The sequence below is a fragment of the Bos indicus genome, chromosome 5 (assembly GCF_029378745.1).
Source record: "Bos indicus isolate NIAB-ARS_2022 breed Sahiwal x Tharparkar chromosome 5, NIAB-ARS_B.indTharparkar_mat_pri_1.0, whole genome shotgun sequence".
NCBI classification, from domain to species: Eukaryota; Metazoa; Chordata; class Mammalia; order Artiodactyla; family Bovidae; genus Bos; species Bos indicus.
Genome location: NC_091764.1, coordinates 9,368,184 through 9,391,443, shown reverse-complemented (window position 1 = coordinate 9,391,443; position 23,260 = coordinate 9,368,184). Strand labels below are relative to the sequence as shown.

The 23,260-nt window shown below is 40.1% G+C and overlaps 1 protein-coding gene across 1 annotated transcript in view; it reads left to right on the top strand.

The window, feature by feature from the left end:
• The first annotated feature begins 613 nt into the window (after positions 1 to 613).
• PAWR (pro-apoptotic WT1 regulator) overlaps positions 614 to 23,260 on the top strand; it is a 128,091-nt gene continuing 105,444 nt past the window's right edge. Inside the window, exons 1-2 of the mRNA XM_070788848.1 lie at positions 614 to 795; positions 1,265 to 1,937. Of these exons, the coding sequence (XP_070644949.1) occupies positions 1,413 to 1,937 (525 nt within the window). The 5' untranslated portion in view covers positions 614 to 795; positions 1,265 to 1,412. The remainder of the gene's footprint in view (positions 796 to 1,264; positions 1,938 to 23,260) is intronic.

The following is a 23,260-nucleotide window of genomic DNA, read 5'->3' as shown; positions in this document are numbered from 1 at the left end:
CTCCAATTTGATTGGGATCGCCGATACAATATATTTTCAAATGAGTTTAACATTTTGTTCCTGCAAGCCTAAGATAACCGTAAAGCCTTAATACACTGACAATTGAAGCCCCTCCTTTCAGCCGACACTCTCACCTGAGACCACAGACATAGAAGGAGGGGGCCTGGGTTTCAGTTCTTCCTACTCTTCTGCCTGCCACCCTAGTGCATCTGAAAAGGAGGCAGCGACGAGGAAAAGAGAGGCGAGAGTCTTTTCCCATCCTGGCTAGTCAGGCCCTAAATCATCACCAGTTGATTGCCTTTTCCCCTTTAGCCAGCAGCATTTGAGATTTTTCCCTGGAAGAGGATGTCTTGTACTTAAAAGGAAGAGTGGTGGGAGACAGGAGAGGCGGAGAACGACGTGCAGGGCCTTTGGCGCTCCAGAGTCGGAGGCGCCCGGAGGCCGGACGCCGCGCGGCTGCGCGCCCAGGAATGCGTGGTTGCCGCGGCGTCCGCGGGGCTGGCGGCGGCGGGCCGGACCCGGCGTCGCGCACCTGAGCGCCGTGGGGCGGGGCGTCGGCGGGCACAGCCCCCCGCCGCGCGCCGCGCCCCTCGCGCGCCGCCTCGGTCCTTTCCGCCCGCCCTTCGGCGTCGCTCGGCTCGGCTCCTTCCCCTCCCTCCTTCCCTCCCTCCCAGCCCGGGAGAACCGCGGGCTCCGGACGGCGAGTTGGCCGTGGCTTCTCGCGCGCGGCCGCTTCGGCTCACCTGGGCGCCTGCTCCCAGCCCCGATCCTCGTCCCCCCCACAACTCCGCTCAGGTAAGGGGCCTTCGGGGCACTGCGCGCTCTCCACGCGAACCTGTGCCCCTGGACTCGGCTGGACGGCTGAGTCAGGACACGTCCCGCCTCCTCCGCGAGTCGGTCAGGGGGCTCGGCGCCTCGCCCCGCGATGGTGAGGGTGTCGGCGGCTGGCACCCTGGAGCGGAGCGAGGGCTGGAGATGCGACGGGCCGACAGGTGGCGGGTCTGGCTCGGGTCCCCCGCGACCGCCGGAGACGGGGACCCTGCCTCTCTCTTCCCCTCCAGGGGCGGCTACCGTCCGGGCCCCGCCGTGTAGGTGCGTCGGAGAAAGGCGGCGGGGTGGCGACTCGGCGACTCCTCGCCTGCGGGGCTGAGTGGGGGCGCTCTCGGGGAGGAGGGCCCTGAGGGGCGCGGCCCCGGGGCAGACCCTCGAGCCGGGCGAGGACCTCACGCTTCCCTTCCCCGCCCCCTTTTGTGTTTCCCTGCAGACCAGCGGGTCCCGGCGGGAGGCGCAGCCGCCCCAGCGCCCGGGGGTCGTTCCCTCGCCTCCTCCGGGCGGCGGGAAGGGAGAGGCGGCGGCGGCCGGAGTCGGGGCGGGCGGCCTGAGGTGAGAGCCCGGCCGGCCCCGCTGGGAATATGGCGACCGGTGGCTACCGGACCGGCGGCGGCGGCAGCACCACAGACTTCCTGGAGGAGTGGAAGGCGAAGCGCGAGAAGATGCGCGCCAAGCAGAATCCCCCGGGCCCGGCCGCCCCCGCCGGGGGGACCGGCGACGCGGCTGGGAAGCTCCCGCCGGGGGCCCTGGGCACCTCGGCCGCCGCCGCGGCGGCCAACGAGCTCAACAACAACCTCCCGGGCGGCGGCACAGCCGCCGCCGCACCTGCCGCCCCCGGCCCCGGGGGCGTGAACTGCGCCGTGGGCCCCGCGCAGCTGAGCCGTGCCGCCCCCGGCCCGCGGCGGCCGGAGGACGAGTCCCCCCCCGCCGCCGCCGCCACTTCGGGGGCAGCGCCCGCCCGGGGCGGCGAGGAGGAGCGGGACTGCGCCCCTGAGAAGAGCAAGAGCTCGGGCCCCAGCGCCAGGAAAGGCAAAGGACAGATCGAGAAGAGGAAGCTGCGGGAGAAGCGGCGATCCACCGGCGTGGTCAACATCCCCGCCGCAGAGGTGAGCCGGGCGGGGCCGCGGCCGGACCTGGGAGGGCTGCCGCCTCCTGGTCTTCTCTCTCCGGGACCCAGAGCTTTCCCCCTCGAGCCTGCACTTCTTAGCCTTTCTCTGAGTAGGCAGGCAGGGGGTGATGGAGTTTTACTCTCAACAAACGCTTCCTGGGAAGTTCCCCAACCCAGAGTCGGACACGTGCTTTTCAGGCTTCCTGGCTAAGATCTCAGACACCAGAGCCTTTTTTTTTACTGGTGGAAGGATAGCATGGGGCTTAAGAACTTGCCTACTTCGTTTCTGCTTGATCAGTTAGAAAAATTGGTGGACGGTGATGACGACGTACTCTAGTTTCCCAGGTGTCGGTCTTAAGTTATCGGATCGTTTATCTCTTCTTCCCTCTTAGCAGTGTTTAACAGCACCTGTAAAGAAAACTTGGCCTTAGCACTACCCCAGACAGCTTTATCTTTGAATGAACCCAAGATAAGTATATCCAACCTAGCATATGTACTACTTCATATATACACCAGCTGTTGGAAATAGGGCGCGCGCACGCGCGCACACACACACACACACACACACACACACACACACACACTTTTTTCCTGAGTGGTATTCTGGACAATAGGAACGCTCTAGCAACCCACAGTTCTTTTGCTCTCTCCATGTGTTGAAGTATTTGACCCTATGAATTCTGGAAAACATTTGTGGTAGGTTTGGGAATTTTTTTTGGAGCGGGGGGAGTGGTGGTTGATTTTTGTTTGTTTGTTTGTTTTTTGAGCAGTCTCATAAACATTTCTGTGGGCAGCAGCAGCATCTTCCCATTAGAATGCCTGGTGAAACTTTTTTACTTATGGTATAACAGCATTTCTCTCAACTCAACAGAACAATCGTAAACAAGTTTTTAGTTGCTTTAATAGTAACTCACCGGCTTGGGGAAGTGATTGAACAATCCTCTTTCACCCTAAGCAGTTGCATCTTTTGCTCATTGGCTGTAAGGTTTTAACCTTTTTTTTTCCCCTCCTGGCCTTCTAATTTATTCAATTTTGACACACAGTAAGTAAATAGTAAGAATTCACCAACTTTAATTGTGGTTCAGATAAAAACATCTGCAATAAGTTAGGGTGTGTATCAAGCATACCAAATTTTTGAGTCTTAATATGATTTCCATACCTAGAAAATCAGTTTGTCTTTGAAGGGTGTATTTTTATGCATGTTTCAGGAAGATTTTTATCAGCCGGCAAAACTGTCCTCTGTGGTTTGCTACTTGCACAAAAGATCTGTTATTCATTAAATTGCTTTAAAAGGAATTCATGAGAGTGGTAATCAAATTTCTAGTGGTAATCAAATTTTTTTTTTAAGTTAAAAATATGAAGATTAAGGGGAAACTGAAGACAAGGCTTTGGAAAAGTTACATTCCTCAGCGTTATTTTTAAATATAGCTGATGGTCCAAATAAAATAATTTGTCATTTCCAATCTTTTCCTCATTGTTCATTTGACAGGGATCTTATTTTGGGAGATCTCTTGGCAGATTGTTAAAACTTCATTTTTTTGTCTGGCTGGATGTGCTAAAATTGTTATTTCTCAATACCTTTTTGTGTTTGTTTTTTTAACAAGGGTAATGTTTACTGGGAGAAATAAGTATGGTGTATCTTGTGAGGTCCTAAGAAACATCCTTTGTTAATTTTCGTGTTTTGGGTAAGGGAACACAGTGCTGAGAATGTAGATGACTCCCTGTTACAATTGAGTCTAATACTCTGGAATGTTTTTCGTTTGGGTGTTGGCAACTCCTAAATTTAATCTTCCTTAAAAACAAACAACCCAGGGTACCATTTTTTTGTCTGTGGAATTTGAACCTTTTTTATTGAATAGGGAATTGAGTACTGCTTTCTTTTTGTGGTAACTATGGCTCTATCTGTTTCATGCTGTAGGACCCAACAAAACATGGTAATGTTTTACCAGAGTATCTAATTAGCAGGCATGTTTTTTGAGTTCCTCCTCCCCATATTTTCAGTTTTTAAAAAAATAAAGTCTTTCAGATTATGTTAGTCATGTGCCATTTATTTCTCTTAGTAGTTTCAACATTGTAAATGCCAGTTGCTGTGGAGTTTCTTGTATAATACAGTTTAGCACTACTATTTTTTAAAGTCATATAATATTTTATGAAATTTTCAGGCATAGAAATATAAAAATATTATAAAATATTTTATAATACTATAAAATATAAGAAGATCATCAGTCAATATTCAAAAGTAGAGTTATATATATATATATATATATATATATGTATATAGTCTTGAATGACTAATCTCTTATTTTCAGGCAGTATTCCCAACCAAGTTTATATTAGTAGATTAGCATGTAACTTACATGCAGAGAGTCTGTTTTAGTGTTTGATAAACATTAAATTTCTTCAAAAGTATTTATTAAGCATCTGTGTAAAACATGTGTTGTGACTTTCATTAACTTATTTACTAATGACAGAGTAACTATAAAATTGTTACAAAAGAACTTGACAGCAGATAAAGATGATACAAGCAACTGGAAGATAGTTTTAGTAAGGAAGCAGTTCAGAATCCTGAAGTGTAGGTGGTGGGGGGATACTGCATGTGATGGCTATAATAAATGCAAATATGCAGATGCTCATTAATGAGATAAACTTCAGTTGCTCTTGTTTACTAAGTAAGAGTTTTTTTTTTTTTTAACTTTTTTATAAATATTTACCTTTTCTGTTTTTTTGAGTACTAGCCCGAATTGGATAACGAATGTAACATACTGCTGATATTTTTTATACATTTATTGGATGAGCCACATATTTATTACATGTCTCTGTTCAAGGCACTATCACAAGCACTCTGGAGAAAATAAGAATAAGGCAGTGTATATTTTCAAGTAGCAAGACTGTAATCTAGGAAGAAGGCATAATTACATGAAGAAACTTAAGTACGCACTGAGTTAACAGTTTAAAAGCCATCTTAACACAGCATGTAGCTAATTGTTAATTAAAATTGTTGTCTGTTTAAAGGAAAGAGATGATGGGGCTAAGAGTAGCTATTGAGGTTGAGGGTCTTGAACTGAGACATTTCTTTACTTATATGTTTATACATATATTCACACATAAATGCATATATACCTGTTTGTATACTTTTTTAAATGTCAAAGTGCGGTGGTTCTTAGCTGTGGCAGCGTATCAACACTATGTGAGGATATTAAATGCTTCCCCTTTGCTGATTGTTTGCCTTCTCCCTCCTTGACCCCTTACATTTAATGGGTCTGGGATGGATCCCGGGTATTAATATTTTGATAAGCTCCCCATGTGAGTCAGGATTTAGAATTATTGGGTTTCATTCTAGGGATGCAGAAATGAATAGGACACAGGCCTTGCCCACAAAAGGGTTCTTAAGTAATACAGGGAACTGTATTGAGTAGTACAGTGTTAAGTACAGGCTGTTTCCTGAGCAGGGTACCTAACTCAAGAGGGTTAGTTGGAGAAGGCTTCCTCGACGCTTTTGCCCACGTTTTCAGAGTGCTTGTGAGGTTATTGCCGTTTCCCATGGATGGAGGAGCCTGGTAGGCTGCAGTCCGTGGGGTCGTGAAGAGTCGGACATGACTGAGCGACTTCCCTTTCACTTTTCACTTTCATGCATTGGACAAGGAAATGGCAACCCACTCCAGTGTTCTTGCCTGGAGAATCCCAGTGACGGGGGAGCCTGGTGGGGCTCACTATGTGTGACCGTCTATGGGGTCACACAGAGTCGGACACGACTGAAGTGACTTAGCAGCAGCAGGTGTGCATGAATGGATTAACAGAGGTGGTTTTCATAGAAAATATAATCTTTCAATAGATAGAGATCTAGCGCTGAGTCGCTTTCAGTCATGAAAACTCGTTGCTACTCCGTGGACTGTAGCCAGCAGGCTCATCTGTCTGTGGGATTCTCCAGGCAAGAATAGTGGAGTGGGTTGCCATTTCCTTCTCCAGGGGATTTTCCTGACCCAGGGATTGAACTCAAATCTCTTACATCTCCTGCATTGGCACACTGGTTCTTTACCACTTCCGCCACCTGGGAAGTCTCAGATAGAGGTCAAATGATACTAAAATTTGGATTGAAATATAAAAGTTAAAATTTATTGAAACTTAACTGTTTTCATTGTGGTCAGCTAAGTGTTTTATGTGTTGTCTTAACTAATGCTCGCGGAGAAGGCAATGGCACCCCACTCCAGTACTGTCGCCTGGAAAATCCCATGGACGGAGGAGCCTGGTGGGCTGCAGTCCATGGGGTCTCTAAGAGTCAACACGACTGAGCGACTTCACTTTCACTTTTCACTTTCATGCATTGGAGAAGGAAATGGCAACTCACTCCAGTGTTCTTGTCTGGAGAATCCCAGGGACGGGGGAGCCTGGTGGGCTGCGGTCTATGGGGTCGCACAGAGTCGGACACGACTGAAGGGACTTAGCAGCAGCAACTAATGCTCACAGCAATCCCCAGTGGTAGTTATACTGTTTTCATCCTCATTTCCAGAGGAGAAAATGGAGGCTTAGAGAGTTTAAATGACTCAAGATCACATGGGAAGTGAACAAATGGTAGAGTAGTATTTTAAAAGTTTTTGGTTTTTTGTGTACGTGTGTGTCTAGGGAAAAAGGAGTTTTAAAGAGTTAATCAGTCTTGCATTATTTAGCTTATTTCTCTAGATTTTTTTCAATAACTTTATTAGAGGTTTATCTTAAATGATTTAAACATATAAATGGGGAAAACAATGAAAGTATGAAATTGAATAGAAATTAAGGTCAAATTTGTAGGCTCAGATTTTGCTTCTAACCCTGTACTCCGTAGTTTGCTTAGCAAAATTTTGCTGAATCATCAGCAAAATACAAACCTGCTTTTGGCTAGCAGTCAGAAAGTGTGGATCTTTGATTTGACTTAAGTGATACCTTGTTTTTCAGTCAAGATGGGATTATAACACCTACTCCATAGTTTGAAGGAACATTTGATATATAGAAACTCTTCTAAGTGAACACAATTTAAGTGGCAATTATTCAGCATATTTATTAACCATTATATAGGACAGGTTCCACTTAGTAAGTCTTATAAATCCAGGAAGCTTAAGAAATGCCTTTTGGTATGCCCATTATATTCTAGACTGTCTACCTTTCAATGCGATGAGTCAGGGGAAGGACTAATAGTGATTCAGAGTTGGAGAAAATTGGAGTGGTGAATAGAGTAGATACAGGGTAAATACTGAGGTTTCTTAATAAGATTTTAGTCCTAGCCTTTCTAAATGTTGAGCTCATTGATAAATTGAAACATTTAGTATTATCAGAATTTTTAATGAGTTTTCTAAGCTGGGAGGCCTTTTTCCATAAAAATAATAATTATGTAGTTAAAGCAGATGATACATATGGTATGTTTATTAAGCACCCAGGCACTGATTTAAGCGCCTTATATGTATTGGTGCATTTAATTCTTACTACAGCCTATGGGGAAATGGGACAGAAAGGGCCAGTTACTTGCCTGAGGGGCAAAAGAGAATCTGTCTTCAAAGCCTGGTTCTTAAGAACTATTTTATTATATTTCACTGTATTGTATAAGTATATACCCAGTTTAAGAAATACAAAGATTATTTTATAAGAAGCTAATAAATTACTGTAGAATTTGAAAATGACCATGTTACAAAAGACAGATGAAGTGGGACTTTCTTGGAAAAATTCAAGAGCAAATAAATACATAAACAGTGGCATTAAAATTCTTATTTAAAATTTTTGTCAAGCTAGTGGCCTTACGAACGCTCTTCGTTATTTCTCCACTGGTTTACAGCACATGTGATATGGGTCAGAAAATAATTATGCTCTTTAATAGTGGTGCTGACATCTTAGAAGTTTAAAATTACTGGAAATATTAGAGTTTGAAATTTTCCAACACTTTGTTCTTTTCAAAAAGTGAGGTATAATTTACATATGAAATTCACCTTTTTAAGGTGTACGTCAGTGGGTTTTAGTATGTTCACAAAGTTGTGCTCTAAGTGCTTTTACATTTTCATCTTAATTTTTTATTATGTTCATAGAACCTGTGGTTTTTGTGGTAAATTTTAGCTTCCTACTCAGTAAAATGCAACAGTATTCAACAGGAGAAGTTATTAAATTAATATACTGTCTGCTTTTCCTGCATTTCACAGAGAAAATGAAATTGTAGAATCTTCTGTTTTTAGTTTCTTAAAACTTAGACCTCTACTACCACTTGTCTTTACTAGAATTTAGTATAAGAGGTACATAATTTAACTGAATGTAGTAGTTCAGCTTGTTTAAAATTTTACATATCTTTCATGGAGATCTGCAAAAAAAATTTGGGAACTTTGATTCAGAGTAAACATGGAGTTTTAGGCGATTAAACTTTAGTCTTTAGTCATTTATTACTTAAGTCAGGGTCCTAAAAGATGTGGCTGTGGATGGGGGTATCTGTACCATTATCATCTACGTTATTTATTTAAAATGCAGATTTCTGGGATCTACCTCAGGGAAGAGTTACCTGAGACTTCGTTTTAACATATGCTCACGTGATTCTTGTACTGAAGTTCAAGAACTGACTTAAATTTCTTATACTGGCTTACTGATCTGTGAAATGAAATTTATACTGATTATTTTATTAATTCATTTAATAGTCCTGTGAGATAATGTTTCTGAAAATGCTTAAGAATGACTAAATGATGAATTATAGTTATTATATAGGTATAATACATTGATAAGTAGTTGTTGATGTCTAATGGAAATTTCTTACAGGGATGTTAAACATTCTTACTTTTTCCACTTAATTAAGAACTTTATAGATATTTTAACAGAGGCAACTTGAGATACTTGGAAATTGAGAGTTTCTTAAACATCTATGTAACGTCATATATTTAGTACAAAATGTGTCTGCCTGGCTTCTTGAAGAAGCCTCGCCTACAGTAAAAACCTCTAATACTTAATGTGTAATTTGAACTTTATGTTCACTCATTTTTCTTTTTTGTATTCTTTTAAGGGAAAGTGTATGTTTGTAAATGTTTACTAATTAGTTCAAACCTTTGAAACAGGTTTTGTCCATCTTATTAAAGTATTCTCAAGTGAAGTCTTTCCCTTTTGTTTACTACTCTTACATATTTGACCTGTTGGCACCCATAACTAGCCAGTTGATTCTTAACATATTTGCTTATTGCTGAGGCAGCTTTCAGTGTAAGTCATATGCGTTTTTGTTTATAGCTGCATACAGACTGGTGTTACAGTTGAGCATCAGCCATGTATTACAGTCTCCTTAGGTTACTTACAAATATACCAGGCTCCATGTCACAGTGAAGTTAGAGGAACATTTAATTTTTAAAAACAGTCAAATTATTTACTTAAAGGGTAAAAACAGCTCCAGTGAGTTAGAAACTTAGCATATGAATTGGTTAATAAACATTTATTCCATGATAGTCTTTAGAAATTTCCTTCACCAGAATTGTATGGGTTACAATGTTTTTCAATAATAATTTTATTTGCTTTATAAGTTGAATTTAAAGAAAAAGGGCCATTGTGTTCTGAAAGTGAATATTTTTTAGAGTTTTGCTGAAATGAGCAGGTAGGAGAGGACTTATGTTGTAGATTACAGTTCTGTGACTGCTAAAGTTTGTTTGCAGACTTTTTTTTTTTAATTGTAAGATACTAACTGAATAAGATAAATAAGAATAATAAAATATCAGTTTGAGATACAGTTGAAAACAAGTTTTGTAATAAAATTAACTTTAAAAGATACCTTTTAATATTCAGCTAATCTTTGGGCATATAAGTGAACTACTTAATCTTATTTGTTTGAGAAATTTTCAGGTTGTATGAAATGATTTTTCTATTACTTTTGGAATTCTTTGCAGTATATTAGTAGTATTTAAAAAAAATGGAAATCTGAGTTATGAAGAGCAAAATTAACATTCAGAAGATGGTGCTTGAGAAATATGATTAAAAAATATTTTAGCTGACATAGTCAAAGAAGCTGCATTAAGTCTCAAATTCTTGACAAGACTTCTTGATATTTTATAATGCAAGCAAAAGTTGATCCGAACCAGATTTGTATAAACTTATTTTTTTTCCTCCTGCTGGTAAAAACTGTGTTAAAAAAGTAATGTGTTCTTTGTAGTTCTCCTGTGTAAATACAGAAGAAGATAGTGAAACCTGTCAACTCTTATCTTATACATTTTATTTGTTTCTAATCTTTTGTCTCCATAAAAAATGGAGCCACACTATACAGATTTGTATGTATATTTAGTCTTTCATTATGAGTACTTTTATGGTGTTATTCTTCAAAAATAAGAATGGATTTTTTAAAAAATTGGGGTAAAATACCATACAGAAGATCTTAAATCATTTTTATTCAGTGCTATTAAATACATTCAGGTTGTTGTGCAGAAATTACCACTAGCCATCCCCATGACTCTTTCATCTTATAAAATTGAAGCTGTATACTTGTTAAACAATAACTCTCCATTCTACCCTCCTTCCAGCCTCAGACAACCACCAATATACTTCTGTCTTTAGGAACAGATATGTTTGTGTGGTTTGATATTAAAATATTTAAGCATTGCTTTATTGGGAAAAGACCCTACTGTTAAACAGCTATTTATTTCTTTTCATATATTGTGTTTCCTGAATCATTCAAGAAAAATGTTTGGGTCATTCAAAGCATCTTATAGGTATGGGCACCTTCAGATAATTGTGAAGGATGCCCAGAGATTTTTTTTTTTTAATCTCCTCTATTGCCTTTGATTTTGGTGGGACACTGAGTAGAACTGTAGTAATTACGAGTGTGTGTAAGCTGTAACTCAGCCTATAAGTTCATAAAACTCAACATGGTATGCAGAAGTCACATGATTAAATACCATAGGGCATATGGAAAAATGGAGTTTAGGGGAGTAACACTCAAAAACTTTGTCAGTGACATGTGAAAAGACAGAAACCTTGTAAGGACTAGTGCAATTTTATACATGTTAAATGGTTAAGAAATATAAAAGTACTCGAATTAATATGACATGACTTTGTAAAAGCGCTGAAGTTTGCTTATAGAAGTGGGTCTCCAAAGGGTTGCAATTTGTGAAGTGATGGAAGAAGGGTCATCTGAAGTTGGATTGAAAGTGTAACACCAGATTCAGAGGAGTGTGGCTCATAACACATGCAGTGAACTTAGCTGCATGGCGGAAATTTGTGGTGTGTGTATTTTGTGAGTTTCTTTGCAGCTGAGTTGTGTTTTCTCTGCTTACCTAGTGTTTCTTGCAGTTGTACAGAAGCAAATGTGAAATTTGGGTTATGCTTAACTTGTTCCGTAACATACTAGTTGCTTAGGAGCAAATTGAATTTTCTAAGCAAGAGTTACAGTATGTGGTGTGTGTGTGTGTGTGTGTGTGTGTGTATGCCCATACATGTACATCTATATTTCTGTCTATATCTATATGCATGTGTGTGTGTGTGTGAGCTCAGTGTCTTGACTCTTCAACCCATGGACTGTAGCCTGCCAGGCTCCTCTGTCCATGGAATTTTTTAGGCAAGACTACTGGAGTAGATCGGCACTTCCTCCTTCAAGAGATCTTCTTGACCCAGGGATCAAACCCATGTCACTTGCATCTCCTGCATTGGCAGGCAGTTTCTTTACCACTGCACCACTTGGGAAATGCATATCTGTATGCATAATCATAAATCCGATAATCTAATATGTAAAGTCCAGGTAATGAGGTAGAGAAAGGTCTGGAACGGAGAATGCTTGTTTAAGAGTTTATACTGATTGCTAGGACACAGGTAGTGGACAAGGAAAACAGTGGATGGATTTTAGAGGTTTTTTATTGGCATTTGAAAATTACATAACTGGATGTTTTGAACTGGAAAAGTCTTTAGAGATCATCTCTTCCATACAAAAAAGTATTAATTTGGTACTCCCAGACTACTCCTAAAACTGAAGTTGTCTGTCAGCCTCACTCTTAACTCCAGCTGAGTGTTGCTCTCTCCCACCTGCCCTTCAGCTCTATCCTGGTTACTATTCAGAATCTTGCTGATTTTATTCCTTCTTCTTAAATACTCAACCTCTCTCTCTCATCTTGCCATTAAGGAATGTTCCCTTAATTCTCCTTCACCTTTCAACTTTCTTTTCTTCCTTAATTGCTCAACTTAAAGGCATTGTTTCCACCTGCCAACTCCCATTTCGCTGCTTAGTCTCACTACTTCTTAAAAATCGATTTTGCCAAGTTTGCTTGTAGCCTTATAATTGCCAAACGCGACAGCTTCTTTTCGATTTTCGTGCTACCTAACCTTTCTTTTGAGGAAGGCAATGGCACCCCACTCCAGTAGTCTTGCCTGGAAAATCCCATGGGTGGAGGAGCCTGGTGGGCTGCAGTCCATGGGGTCGCAGAGAGTCAGGCACGACTGAGTGACTTCACTTTCACTTTCCTGCATTAGAGAAGGAAATGGCAACCCACTCCAGTGTTCTTGCCTGGAGAATCCCAGGGATGGGGAAGCCTGGTGGGCTGCCATCTATGGGGTTGCACAGAGTCGGACATGACTGAAGCTACTTAGCAGCAGCAACCTTTCTCAAGCATTTGCCTTTGTCAGTCCTCTCCCTTGGGGGCTGCAGCACTTTTGGTAGATTCTTTTTCAGTTGGTTTACTCAAAAACATTGGCCAGCCTTCTCTGTGCCCCAGGCACAGGGCTAGCTGATACAGTGAGTCACGTTATCCATTATCACCCGTCTTTAAGGAACTTCTTCTCTCAGGGATTAAAAAAAAATACTGTCTTAGTTTAGGCAGCTATCATAAGAGTATCATAGACTGGGTGGTTTATAGACAACAGAAGTTCATTTCTCACAGTTCTGGAGGCTGAGAGTCCAAAATCAAGGCTGCAGCAGAATCTGCGTTTGTTGAGGGCCTGCTTTCTAGTTCACTTGTCCTCACAGGGTGGAAGGGGATGAGGGAGATCTCTGGGGTCTTTCTTATCTGAACACTGATCCCATCCATGAGGACTCTAGCCTTGTGACCTAATCTCCTCCCCAAGGCCCCATCTTCTAGTATCACGTTGGAGTTGATGGTCCCCACCCACATAGGGATGTTAGGGAAGTACACGCACTCAGCCCATAGCAGGTAATTATCAATTTGGTGTTACAAAAACTATGATGGAGAAAAGAACAAAGTACTGAACTAGCTCAGAAAAGGGAGCCACCAGTTCTGTAAGGGAGTCAGGGAGGGCTTTATATATGGTGGCTTGACTAATGAGGGCTTCCCAAGTGCAGAGGGGACACACGAACACAAGGCCCAGAACCAGGAGATAATAGCATTATATTGTGTGCATACTGTGTGCCCAGCACTGTGCTGGGGGGTTCCTGTGCATTATTTCCTCGTCTTCGCATTAGCTCACAACACAGATTTTAAAAAATTCTTTTTTTTCTCATTTTACAAGATGAGGAAGTTCAGCCTCAGAGAAGTTGTGACTTGCCCAAAGGTTATACTGGCAAACTTGGATATGACTCCACATTTTTTTGGGTGCCAGTGCCCACATGTTGGTTATCATTGTTGGAAAGAGGGAGGGATATGTTCTAACTGAGGGAATTTTGATGTGCAGCGAATTCATGGTTGGGAGTGAATGGAGAACACGCAGTAAGAATGATATGGACCAATTGTAACAGATCTGAATGTCACGCCGGGGAATTCAGACTTTATTGTGCTATTCTTTGTTAGTATTGTTGGCTGGGCATTTCCTTCCTTTGTCCATATCTATTTATACAATAAGTCTGACAGCTTTTGAAATAAGCTTTGCCTGCATAATTTGCAGTTATTAAGGGAATTTTCTTGTTCAGAGACAGGTACCTATTCAAGCATGGTAAACAATATAAAATCCTATAAAAATAATATGCATATAATAGAATAGTTAAATGCATATTTTCACATGGGTTTAAAAAAATGAGAGGGTAGGCTCTAAGCAAAGTTATACCAAGTGACTATTACAATAATAATTCTGTACTGAAAATAGATTTGGGGATGCCTTTGGGGAGCAGGATGGAGTGAAGATGGATGCTCTGGTGACATTAAATTGTCAGAGTCTGTTCTGAGTGTAATTATGGGGAGGTTTATAGCTTAATATGATTCCTTGGTTTAGATTTTTCCTTGTATTTCTTGTAAAAGCAGGTGTTAGTTTCCATTCCCAGATTCTTTTCTAGTTCATCCTGGGATATAGATGCTTGGAATACAGGTGCTCAAGGATGGGCATCACGTTTGTCTCTTTACTGCTTATTCTTCTCTCAGCTCTACAGATGTTCCCTTTCCCCTTCCTTCTGCCTTCTCTTACTTTGAGGAAGTGCTTCTCTAAATCACATTTTAGGAGTATTTATATTTGATAATTTAAAGGTAATATCTTTTTATTGTATAAAATTTGAAATTAAACAGCCAAAATAGGATTGTGCACGTATCAGCTATAGATTACTGTTATCAATTTGACATATATTCTTTCATTTTTATTTTTATTAATTGGGATTATACCCTATATACATTTTTACAACCGATCTTTAAACTTTATATCATAAATATTATTATTCCCTTTTAAAATTTGTTTTGAAAGCAAAGATGTTAACTGCTGCATTTGGTTTTATAAATATAATTTCCACTATCCAATGATAGCTATTACTTTAGAGTTTTAATATACAATTCCTGAGGATATTTTTGGACATACACCTAAAATAAATATCTAAATCCAGACATTTAGTCATTGTACAAATATTATAAACTTTTTCTTATCAGTATAGTTTTCTTCTTTTTATTTATTTTCGGCTGTGCTGAGTCTTTGTTGCTGTGCAGGTTTCTCTCTGGTTGTGTTGAGTAGAGGCTGCTCTTCATTATGGTGCACTGGCTTCTTACTGCGATTGCTTCTCCTGTTGCAGAGCATGGGCTCTGGGGTGCCTAGGCTTTAGTAGGTGTGGCGCGTGGGCTCTGGAGCACAGGCTCCTTAGTTGTGGTACATTGGGCTTAGTTGCTCTGAAGCCTCTCTTAGATCATCTTTATATGTCAGTGAATATGTAACTGTGTTGTGATTCTTAGTGGCTATAGAATATTTCATAATTTAGATGTTTCAGTAAAGCTGCAACACATTTCACTTCCTTCTTAGTGGCTACAGAATATTTAATAATTTAGATGTTTCAGTAAAGCTGCAACACATTTCACTTCCTTAGATTATCTGTTAGACACTGAACTTGGCCTTTGGGCATTTGTGTTGCTGTATCTGTTCTGTTCTCAGCATTGCTAGGATTTGGATAAACTCTTAATTCCTTGAGAATTTGAAATCTAATTTGGAGGAATAAGGTTATATGAGATAATTTTGAAACATTTAAAACATGTATAATAAGGTGTTGAATATTGTGCCATCCTGTTGGTATAGAGAAGTGAGAGTTCCCAAAGAGGACTGAATAGTCCAGAAAATTTCATCGAGGGTGTATGATGTTTACGTTGATCTTGAAGGACTGATTAGAAATGGGCAGATGAAAAGGAGAATCATACTTCAGACTGAGAGAGAGCAGAGTGGGCTGTGGTAGAAAGGTGGGAATTAGCAGCCCTTGGGGCTTTGTTTGTTTATTTATTGGCTACGCCGTGCAGCTTGCAGTATCTTAGTTCTCCAGTCAGGATTAGAACACAGGACCTGGTGGCAAGAGCACTGAGTTCTAACCACTGGACTACCAAGGATTTCCTGGAGTAAAGGGTTTATGTTAGAAAATATGTCTCTACTTTCAAACACACAGAGTAGAAGGATGCAGATATTATAGTTGGTACTTGGATGTTACCTTCAAAGCTCTACTGTGTAGATCATTTGAAGCACTGAAGTTTATTCATAGTAATACTCCTTCTTTTTAAATTACAGGCATACTTCAGATTTTGTTCTAGATCACCATACTAAACATTGCAATGAAGCAAATCACATGGATTTTTTGGTTTCTTAGTGCATGTAAAAGTTATGAGTACACTATAGGAATACTATAGTTTCTTAGCATTATATCTTTAAAAATGTACATACCATAATTAATTACTTAATTGCTGAAAAATGCTAACCATCTGAGCTTCCAGCAAGTCATGATTGTTCTTTGTTGGTAGAGCGTCTTGCCTCAGTATTGATGCCTGCTGAATGATCTGGGTGGTAGTTTCTGCAGATTATGGTGACTGGCAATTTCTTAAAACAAGACAATGAAGTTTGCCCCATCAGTTAACTCTTCCTTTCACTAATGATTTCTCTGTAGCATGCAATGCTGTTTCATAGCGTTTTACCCACAGAATTTCTTTCAAAGTTGGAGTAAATCTTCTCAAACCCTGCCACTGCTTTATCAACTAAGTTTATGTAAAGTCTAAATCCTTTTTTGTCATTTCAACAGTCTTCACAGCATCTTCACCAGGAGTAGATTCCATCCCAAGAAACCACTTTTCTTTGCTCATACATAAGAAGCAACTCCTTATCCGTTCCAAGTTTTTTCATGAAATTGCAGGAACTCAGTCACATCTTCAGGTTTCACTTCTAATTCTGGTTCTCTTGCTCTTTTCACCACATCTGCAGTTACTTTCTTCACTGAAATCTCCCATGGGGGTTGGCATCAACTTCTTCCAAATTCCTGTTAATGTTGGTATTTTGACCTCTTCTCGTAAATCACGAATGTTTTAAATGGCATCTGTATAGTGACTCCTTTCCAGAGATTTTCAGTGTGCACTTGGCTGCCGAGACCCATCAGAGGAATCATGTCTTATGGTAGCTATTAGTCCTTGATCCTTGGGTCGCAGAATGAATGTTGTATTGGCAGGCATGAAAATAAAATAAATCTCATTGTCCGTCTCTGTCAGAGCTCTTGGGTGACCAGGTGCATTGTCAGTGAGCAGTCATATTTTGAAAGGAATCTTCATTTCTGAGCAGTAGGTCTCAACAGTGGGCTAACCATGTTGTAAATACATGTGCTGTTATCCAGATTTTGTTGTTCCTTTTATAGAGCTCAAGGGCCCTGGGATTTTCAGAATGGTAAGTGAACACTGGTTTTAACTTCAGTCTGTATAAGCTCTGACAAGAGAGTCAGCCTGTCCTTTGAGACCAGGCACTGACCTCTTACTTCTGATTGTGAAAGTCCTTAATGGCATCTTCTTCCAGAATAAGGCTGCTTTTTTCCTTCATTGAAAATCTGTTGTTCAGCATAGCCACCTTCATTAATGAACTTAGGTAGATTTTCTGAATAAATTGCTGCAGCTTCTAAATCAGCACTTACTTGCTCTTTCACCTTATCCTTTTATGTTAGAGGGATGGCTTGCTTGCTTCAACTTCATCAGCCATCCCATGCTAGCTTTAAACTTTCTTTCTGTAGTTGCCTCACCTTAGCCTTCGTAGAATTGAAAAGAGTTAGAGCCTTGTTTTGGGTTAGGGTTTAGATTAATGAAATATTGTGGCCTGGTTTGATCTATCCAGACCACTGAAACTTTCTCCGTGTTAGCAGTAGAGCTGTTTTGTTTCCTAATCATTCAATTCACTTGAATAGCACTGTTAATTTCCTTCAAGAAGTTTTCCTTTGCATTCACAAGTTGGCTGACTGTCTAGCATGAGAAGGCTACCTTTAAGCTTGTCTTGGCTTTCAGCATTTCTTTCTCAGTAAGCTTAATCCTTCCTAACGTTTAGTTTAAAATGAGAGTCTTGGGACTATTCGTCTTACTTAAACACTTAGAAACCATTGTAGGGTTATTAACTGGCTTAATTTCAATATTGTGTCTCAGGGAATAGGGAAGCCTGAGGAGAGGGCGAGAGATAGGGGACGTGCTGGTTGGTGAAGCAGTCAAAACACACAGCATTTATCAAAGTTCGTTGTCTTATATGATTGCAGTTTTATTGTTGTTCAGTTGCTCAGTTGTGTCCAACTCTTTGTGACTCCATGGATCCCAAAACATTAAAGATCATTGATCACAGATTATAACAACAAATAATGAATAAGTTTAAACTATTGTGAAAATTTCCAAAATCTGACACAGAGATAGGAAGTGAGCAAAAGCTATTGGAAAAAATGGTTCTGAAAGACTTGCTCAACTCAGGGTTGGTGAAAGAAAATGCAATATTTGCAAAGTGAGGCAAAGCAAAACAGTAAAATGAGATATGCCTGTAATAGACTGTTAAAGCTGCTTTAGTTTATAGAGAAATTGAGTAGAAAGTAGAGAATTCTCATAGTCTCTCCTACTGCCTGGTTTTCCATATCATTAATGTCTTGCATTGGTGTGACACATTTGTTACAACTGGTGACCAATGTTGATGAACCAATATTAAATAAAATCCACAGTTTACGTTACTGTTCACTCTTTGTTATACAGCTTTTATATATATAGAGAGAGAGATCATTGAATGTGTAATATCGTGTATCTACCATTGCAGTATCATAGGGAGTAGTTTGCTGCCCCCAAAATTCCTTATGCTTCACCTCCTCCTCTTCCCTGGCAACCACTAATCTATCTACTTTCTCTATAGTTTTGCCTAATCCAAATGTCATATGATTGGAATCCCGCTATGCAGTCTTTTCAGACTGGCTTCTTTGATTTTAGCAACATGCATTTAAGGTTCTAACATTTCATTTTTTAAAATCATAATAATTATATTAATTAACCTAATCACCTAAGTTACCCCAGGATGATCTGGGATAGTTATTTTCAGAGAGTCTATCTACCCTCAGCTGCCAAACATTTGTTACTAGTACAGAGTTACAGCATAAACGAGGTGATGAATCAATGTTTATCAGATGAACAGTTTTTTCAGAAGAATATGCCAGAGCTGTAGTGGAAATTCCAAAAGAGCACTAAAAATATTTTGGTTAATGATGGTATTTTCATAAAATGTGTGCAACTTCATAAGTTGTATATAAAGCCTTGAGAAAGTCCTATTGCTTATTTGATCATGTCAATTAGAATATGTTTGTTAAAATATTAATCACATTGCTTTTGCTTTCTAGTCCACATTTGTAACTTTTATGTGGTTTTTCACCAAATATCTAAACCTATGTTTTCACAGTCTGTCGAAATCTTTGACTTTCCAAAGATCCTTAGAAAGGGATGTTCATTTTTCTTACTTATTCAGTGAAGTGTCAGAAGGGTAAACAATCTAGAGCTTAAGTGCTGTTTTCTTTCCACCTGACTTCATTTCTAGATGACAGTATATTTGAATTAAGAAAGTTACTTCCACCTTCAGTATATAGAACTTAAGACCAAGTTAATTCCAGCACAAGTTGGAATCAAGATTGCCGAGAGAGGTATCAGTAACCTCAAATATGTAGATAACACCACTCTTGCAGAAAGGGAAGAGGAGTTAAGGAGCCTCTTGATGAAGGTGAAAGAGGAGAGTGAAAAAAAAAAAAAGAGGAGAGTGAAAAATTGGCTTAAAGCTCAACATTCAAAAAACTAAGATCGTGGCATCCAGTCCCATCAATTCATGGCAAATAGATGGGGAAAAAAATGGAAATAGTGAGAGACTTTATTTTCTTGGGCTTCAAAATCACTGCAGACGGTGACTGCAGCCATGAAATTAAAAGGTGCTTGCTCCTTGGAAGAGAAGCTTTGACCAACCTAGACAGCATTAAAAAGCAGAGACATTACTTTGCCAACAAAAGTCCGTCTAGTCAAAGCTATGGTTTTTCCAGTAGTCATGTGTGGATATGAGAGTTGGACCATAAAGAAGGTTGAGCATCGAAGAATTGATGCTTTTGAACTGTGGTGTTGGAGAAGACTCTTGAGAGTCTTGGACTGCAGAGAGATCAAACCAGTCCATCCTAAAGGAAATCAACCCTGAATATTCATTGGAAAGGCTGACGCAAAGCTGAAACTCCAATACTTTGGCCACCTGATGCAAAGAACTAACTCACTGGAAAAGACCCTGATGCTGGGAAAGATTGAAGGCGGGAGGAGAAAGGGACAACAGAAGATGAGATGGTTGGATGGCATCACCAACTCAATGGACATGAGTTTGAGCAAATTCTGGGAGATGGTGAAGGACAGGGAAAGCAGGTGTGCTGCAGTCCATGGGGTTGCAGAGTCAGACACGACTGAGTGGTTGAACAAGGCCTGTTTCTAGCTTATTGATTAAACCTTTCCTGTATCAATTAAATGTATCCACTTGCTTCTTCCAGAGAAGAGAATCAATCTTGAGTTTGGTGGAATATTTTAGGTGGTAAAATGATTAGAGAAAGGGACTTTAATTACATTCCTCAAATTTTCATTTTGTTGAATCCAAGATTAAAAGAGTAAACACAAGGACTTCCCAGATGGTACAATGGATGAGAATCTGCCTGCCAATGCAGGGGACACAGGTTTGATCCCTGGTTGGGGAAAATTCTACATCTCATAGAACAATTAACTTATGCACCACAACTGCTGAGCCCACATGCTGCAACTGCTGAAGCCTGCACTCCTAGAGCCTGTGCTCTGCAACACGAGAAACCAGCCACTGCAGTGAGAAGCCCATGCACCACGACAAAGAGTAGCCTGCATGCAGCAATGAAGACCCCGTGCAACAACAATAAAAAAAGAGAATAAAAGAGTAAAAACAAAGCAACTGTAAGCTGTACCTGCTTCTGAAATAATTATTTGAATGTAGTGTTTTCCTTTTTGACGCTTACCCTTCATTGATACACCATTTATTTTAATGTCCTCAACTCTTAGCTCATTGCTTGCTAATGCGTAATTAAGACTTTATTGAGAATGAGGCAGTTATGTCTGAATAAATGATTTTGTTTATAAATTATACTTCCTCCTGGATTCCTGCTCTAAAAATCACAAAATCTTGAAATTGACTTGAAATTGGAGTTCAGTTGATGATAACCCTTTTTTATTGTGAACTACAGTAGGTAATGTTACCCATTCCAGTAAATAGTTGAGGATAACAAATACTAGAAAATATCTGCCAAAAAATTTGTGGGCATAAGAGTCAGTTACAGTAATTGCTGTTATTTTGCAATTTTGTAAATTATTCCCTTTGTATCATTTGTGTCTCAGGAAACCATTTTTTTTTTTAATGTCAAGTGGAATTTTTTAGAATGAAACTGCATTAAAGATATTTTTAGCATTTTATAACTGACTAATTTTTCTATGAAGAGTTTCATTGTTACTGATTGGAATTTTTTGTTCAGGAGAAAAAACTTTGTAATAGAATCACATAAGATGGGCATGATAATGATAAAATATTTTGCCCATTTAGTTTTATTTTGACAAATCTAGGAACAGATTTGATAGTTTCATTTGTTGTTGTTTTTCAGTAGTCTTTATTTTTAAGAGCAGTCTTAGGGTCACAGTAAACTTGAGTGTGAATTGTAGACATTTCCCACATAGCTTCTCCCCTTCCATGTGCAGAGCTTTCCCCATTATCAACATTCCCTACCAGAGCAGTATATTCGTAAGAACTGATGAACCTACACAGACACCCTAACTCCATGGTTTACATCCTGGTTCTCTCTTGGTGTTGTAAGTTCTATGGGTTTGGGTAAGTGTATAATGTTACATATCTATCGACATAGTACTGTACAGAGCAGTTCCACTGCCCTAAAAATCATCTGTGCTCTGCCTGTACAGATCTGCTCCTGACCCTTGGCAAACACTGATCTTGCTACTGTCTCCACAGTTTTGCCTTTTCTAGTACATCATATAGGAGCAATCATGCAGTAGGTAGTCTTTTCATACTGGCTTCTTTTCTTAGGTAATAGGCATTTAAGTTTCTTCCATATCTTTTCATGGCTTGATAGGTCATATCTTTTTAGCACTGAATCATAGTCCGTTGTCTGGTTTATTTATCCATTCATCTACTGAAGGACATCTTGGTTGCTTCTGCATTTTGGCAGTTATGAATAAAGCTGTTACAAACATCCATGTGCAGGTTTTTGTGTGGACACAGTTTTCAGCTTCTTTGGGTAAATACCAAGGAGCATGATCTATAAATTATATGGTAAGACTATGTTTAGCTTTTTAAGAAACTGTCAAACTATCTTTAAGAGTGGCTGTAGTATTTCCATCAGCAATCAATAAAAGTTTCTGTTGCTCTGTATCTTCAACAGTATTTGGGGTTTTTACTGTTCCTGATTTTGACCATTCTAATAGATGTGTGATGATACCTTGTTTTAATTTATATTTCCCTGATGACTCGTAATGTGGAGCATCTTTTTATATGCTTGTTTGCCATCTGTGTATCTTTCTGATGAAGTGTCTGTTAACAGGTCTTTGGCCCATTTTTAAATTGGCTTGTTTACTTTGTTGAGCTTTAAGAGTTCTTTGCATATTTAGGATAACAGTCCTTTTTCAGACTTGTCTTTTTTTTGGCCATGCCACATGGCATGCAAGGCATCTGGGATCTTAGTTCCCTACCAGAGATGGAACCTGTGGTCCCTTCAGTGGAAGCGTGGAAGTCTTAGCCACTAGACTGCCAGGGAAGTTCTAAGATGTGTCTTTTGTAAATGTTTTCTCTCAGACTGTGATTTGTCTTCTTGTCCTCTTGACAGTGTCTTTTGCAGAGCAGAAAGTTTTAATGTCTAGTTTGTCAGTTATTTCTCTTCGTAGATTGTACCTTTGCTGTTGTATCTAAAACATCATTGCCAGGGACTTCCTGGTGGTTCACTGGTTAAGAATCTGTGCTTTCACTGCAGGGGACCCAGGTTTGATTCCTGGTCGGGAAGCTGAGATCCCATGTGCCTGGGGGCAACTAAGCCCACTTGCCACAACTCGAGTAGCCTCTGCTCACTGCGACTAGAGAGGAAAAGCCCAAGCACTGCAATTAAGATCCACTGCAGCCAAAAAAAATGTAAAAAATTAAATAAAAAAAAAAACAAGTCATTGCCAAACCCAAGGTCATCTAGAGTTTCTTCTGTGTGAGTTGTCTTCTATAGCTTTATAATTTTAAGCTTTGCATTTAGATTTGTGATGCATTTTGAGTTAATTTTAATGAAAGGTACAGGTCTGAATCTTGATTCTTTTTTTGCACGTGGATGTTGAGTTGTTACAGACCATTTTGTCTTTACTCCTTTGTCAGTTAACTGTATTTATGCGGACCTGTTTCTGGGCTCTCTGTTTCGTCTCTCCTGTTGGCCTGTTCTTTCACCGGTGCCACAGTGTCTTGATTACTGTCACTTTATACTAAGTCTTGGAGTTGGATCGTGTCAGTCCTCCAACTTTGATCCTCTTCTTCAATACTGTGTTGACTACTCTGGGTCTTTGGCCTCTCTGTATAAACTTTAGAATCAGTTTGTCAATATCATTGAAAATAATTTGCTGGTCTTTTGATTGTGCTCTCAGTGAATCCATACATGAAGTTGGAAAGAACTGAAATTTTGAC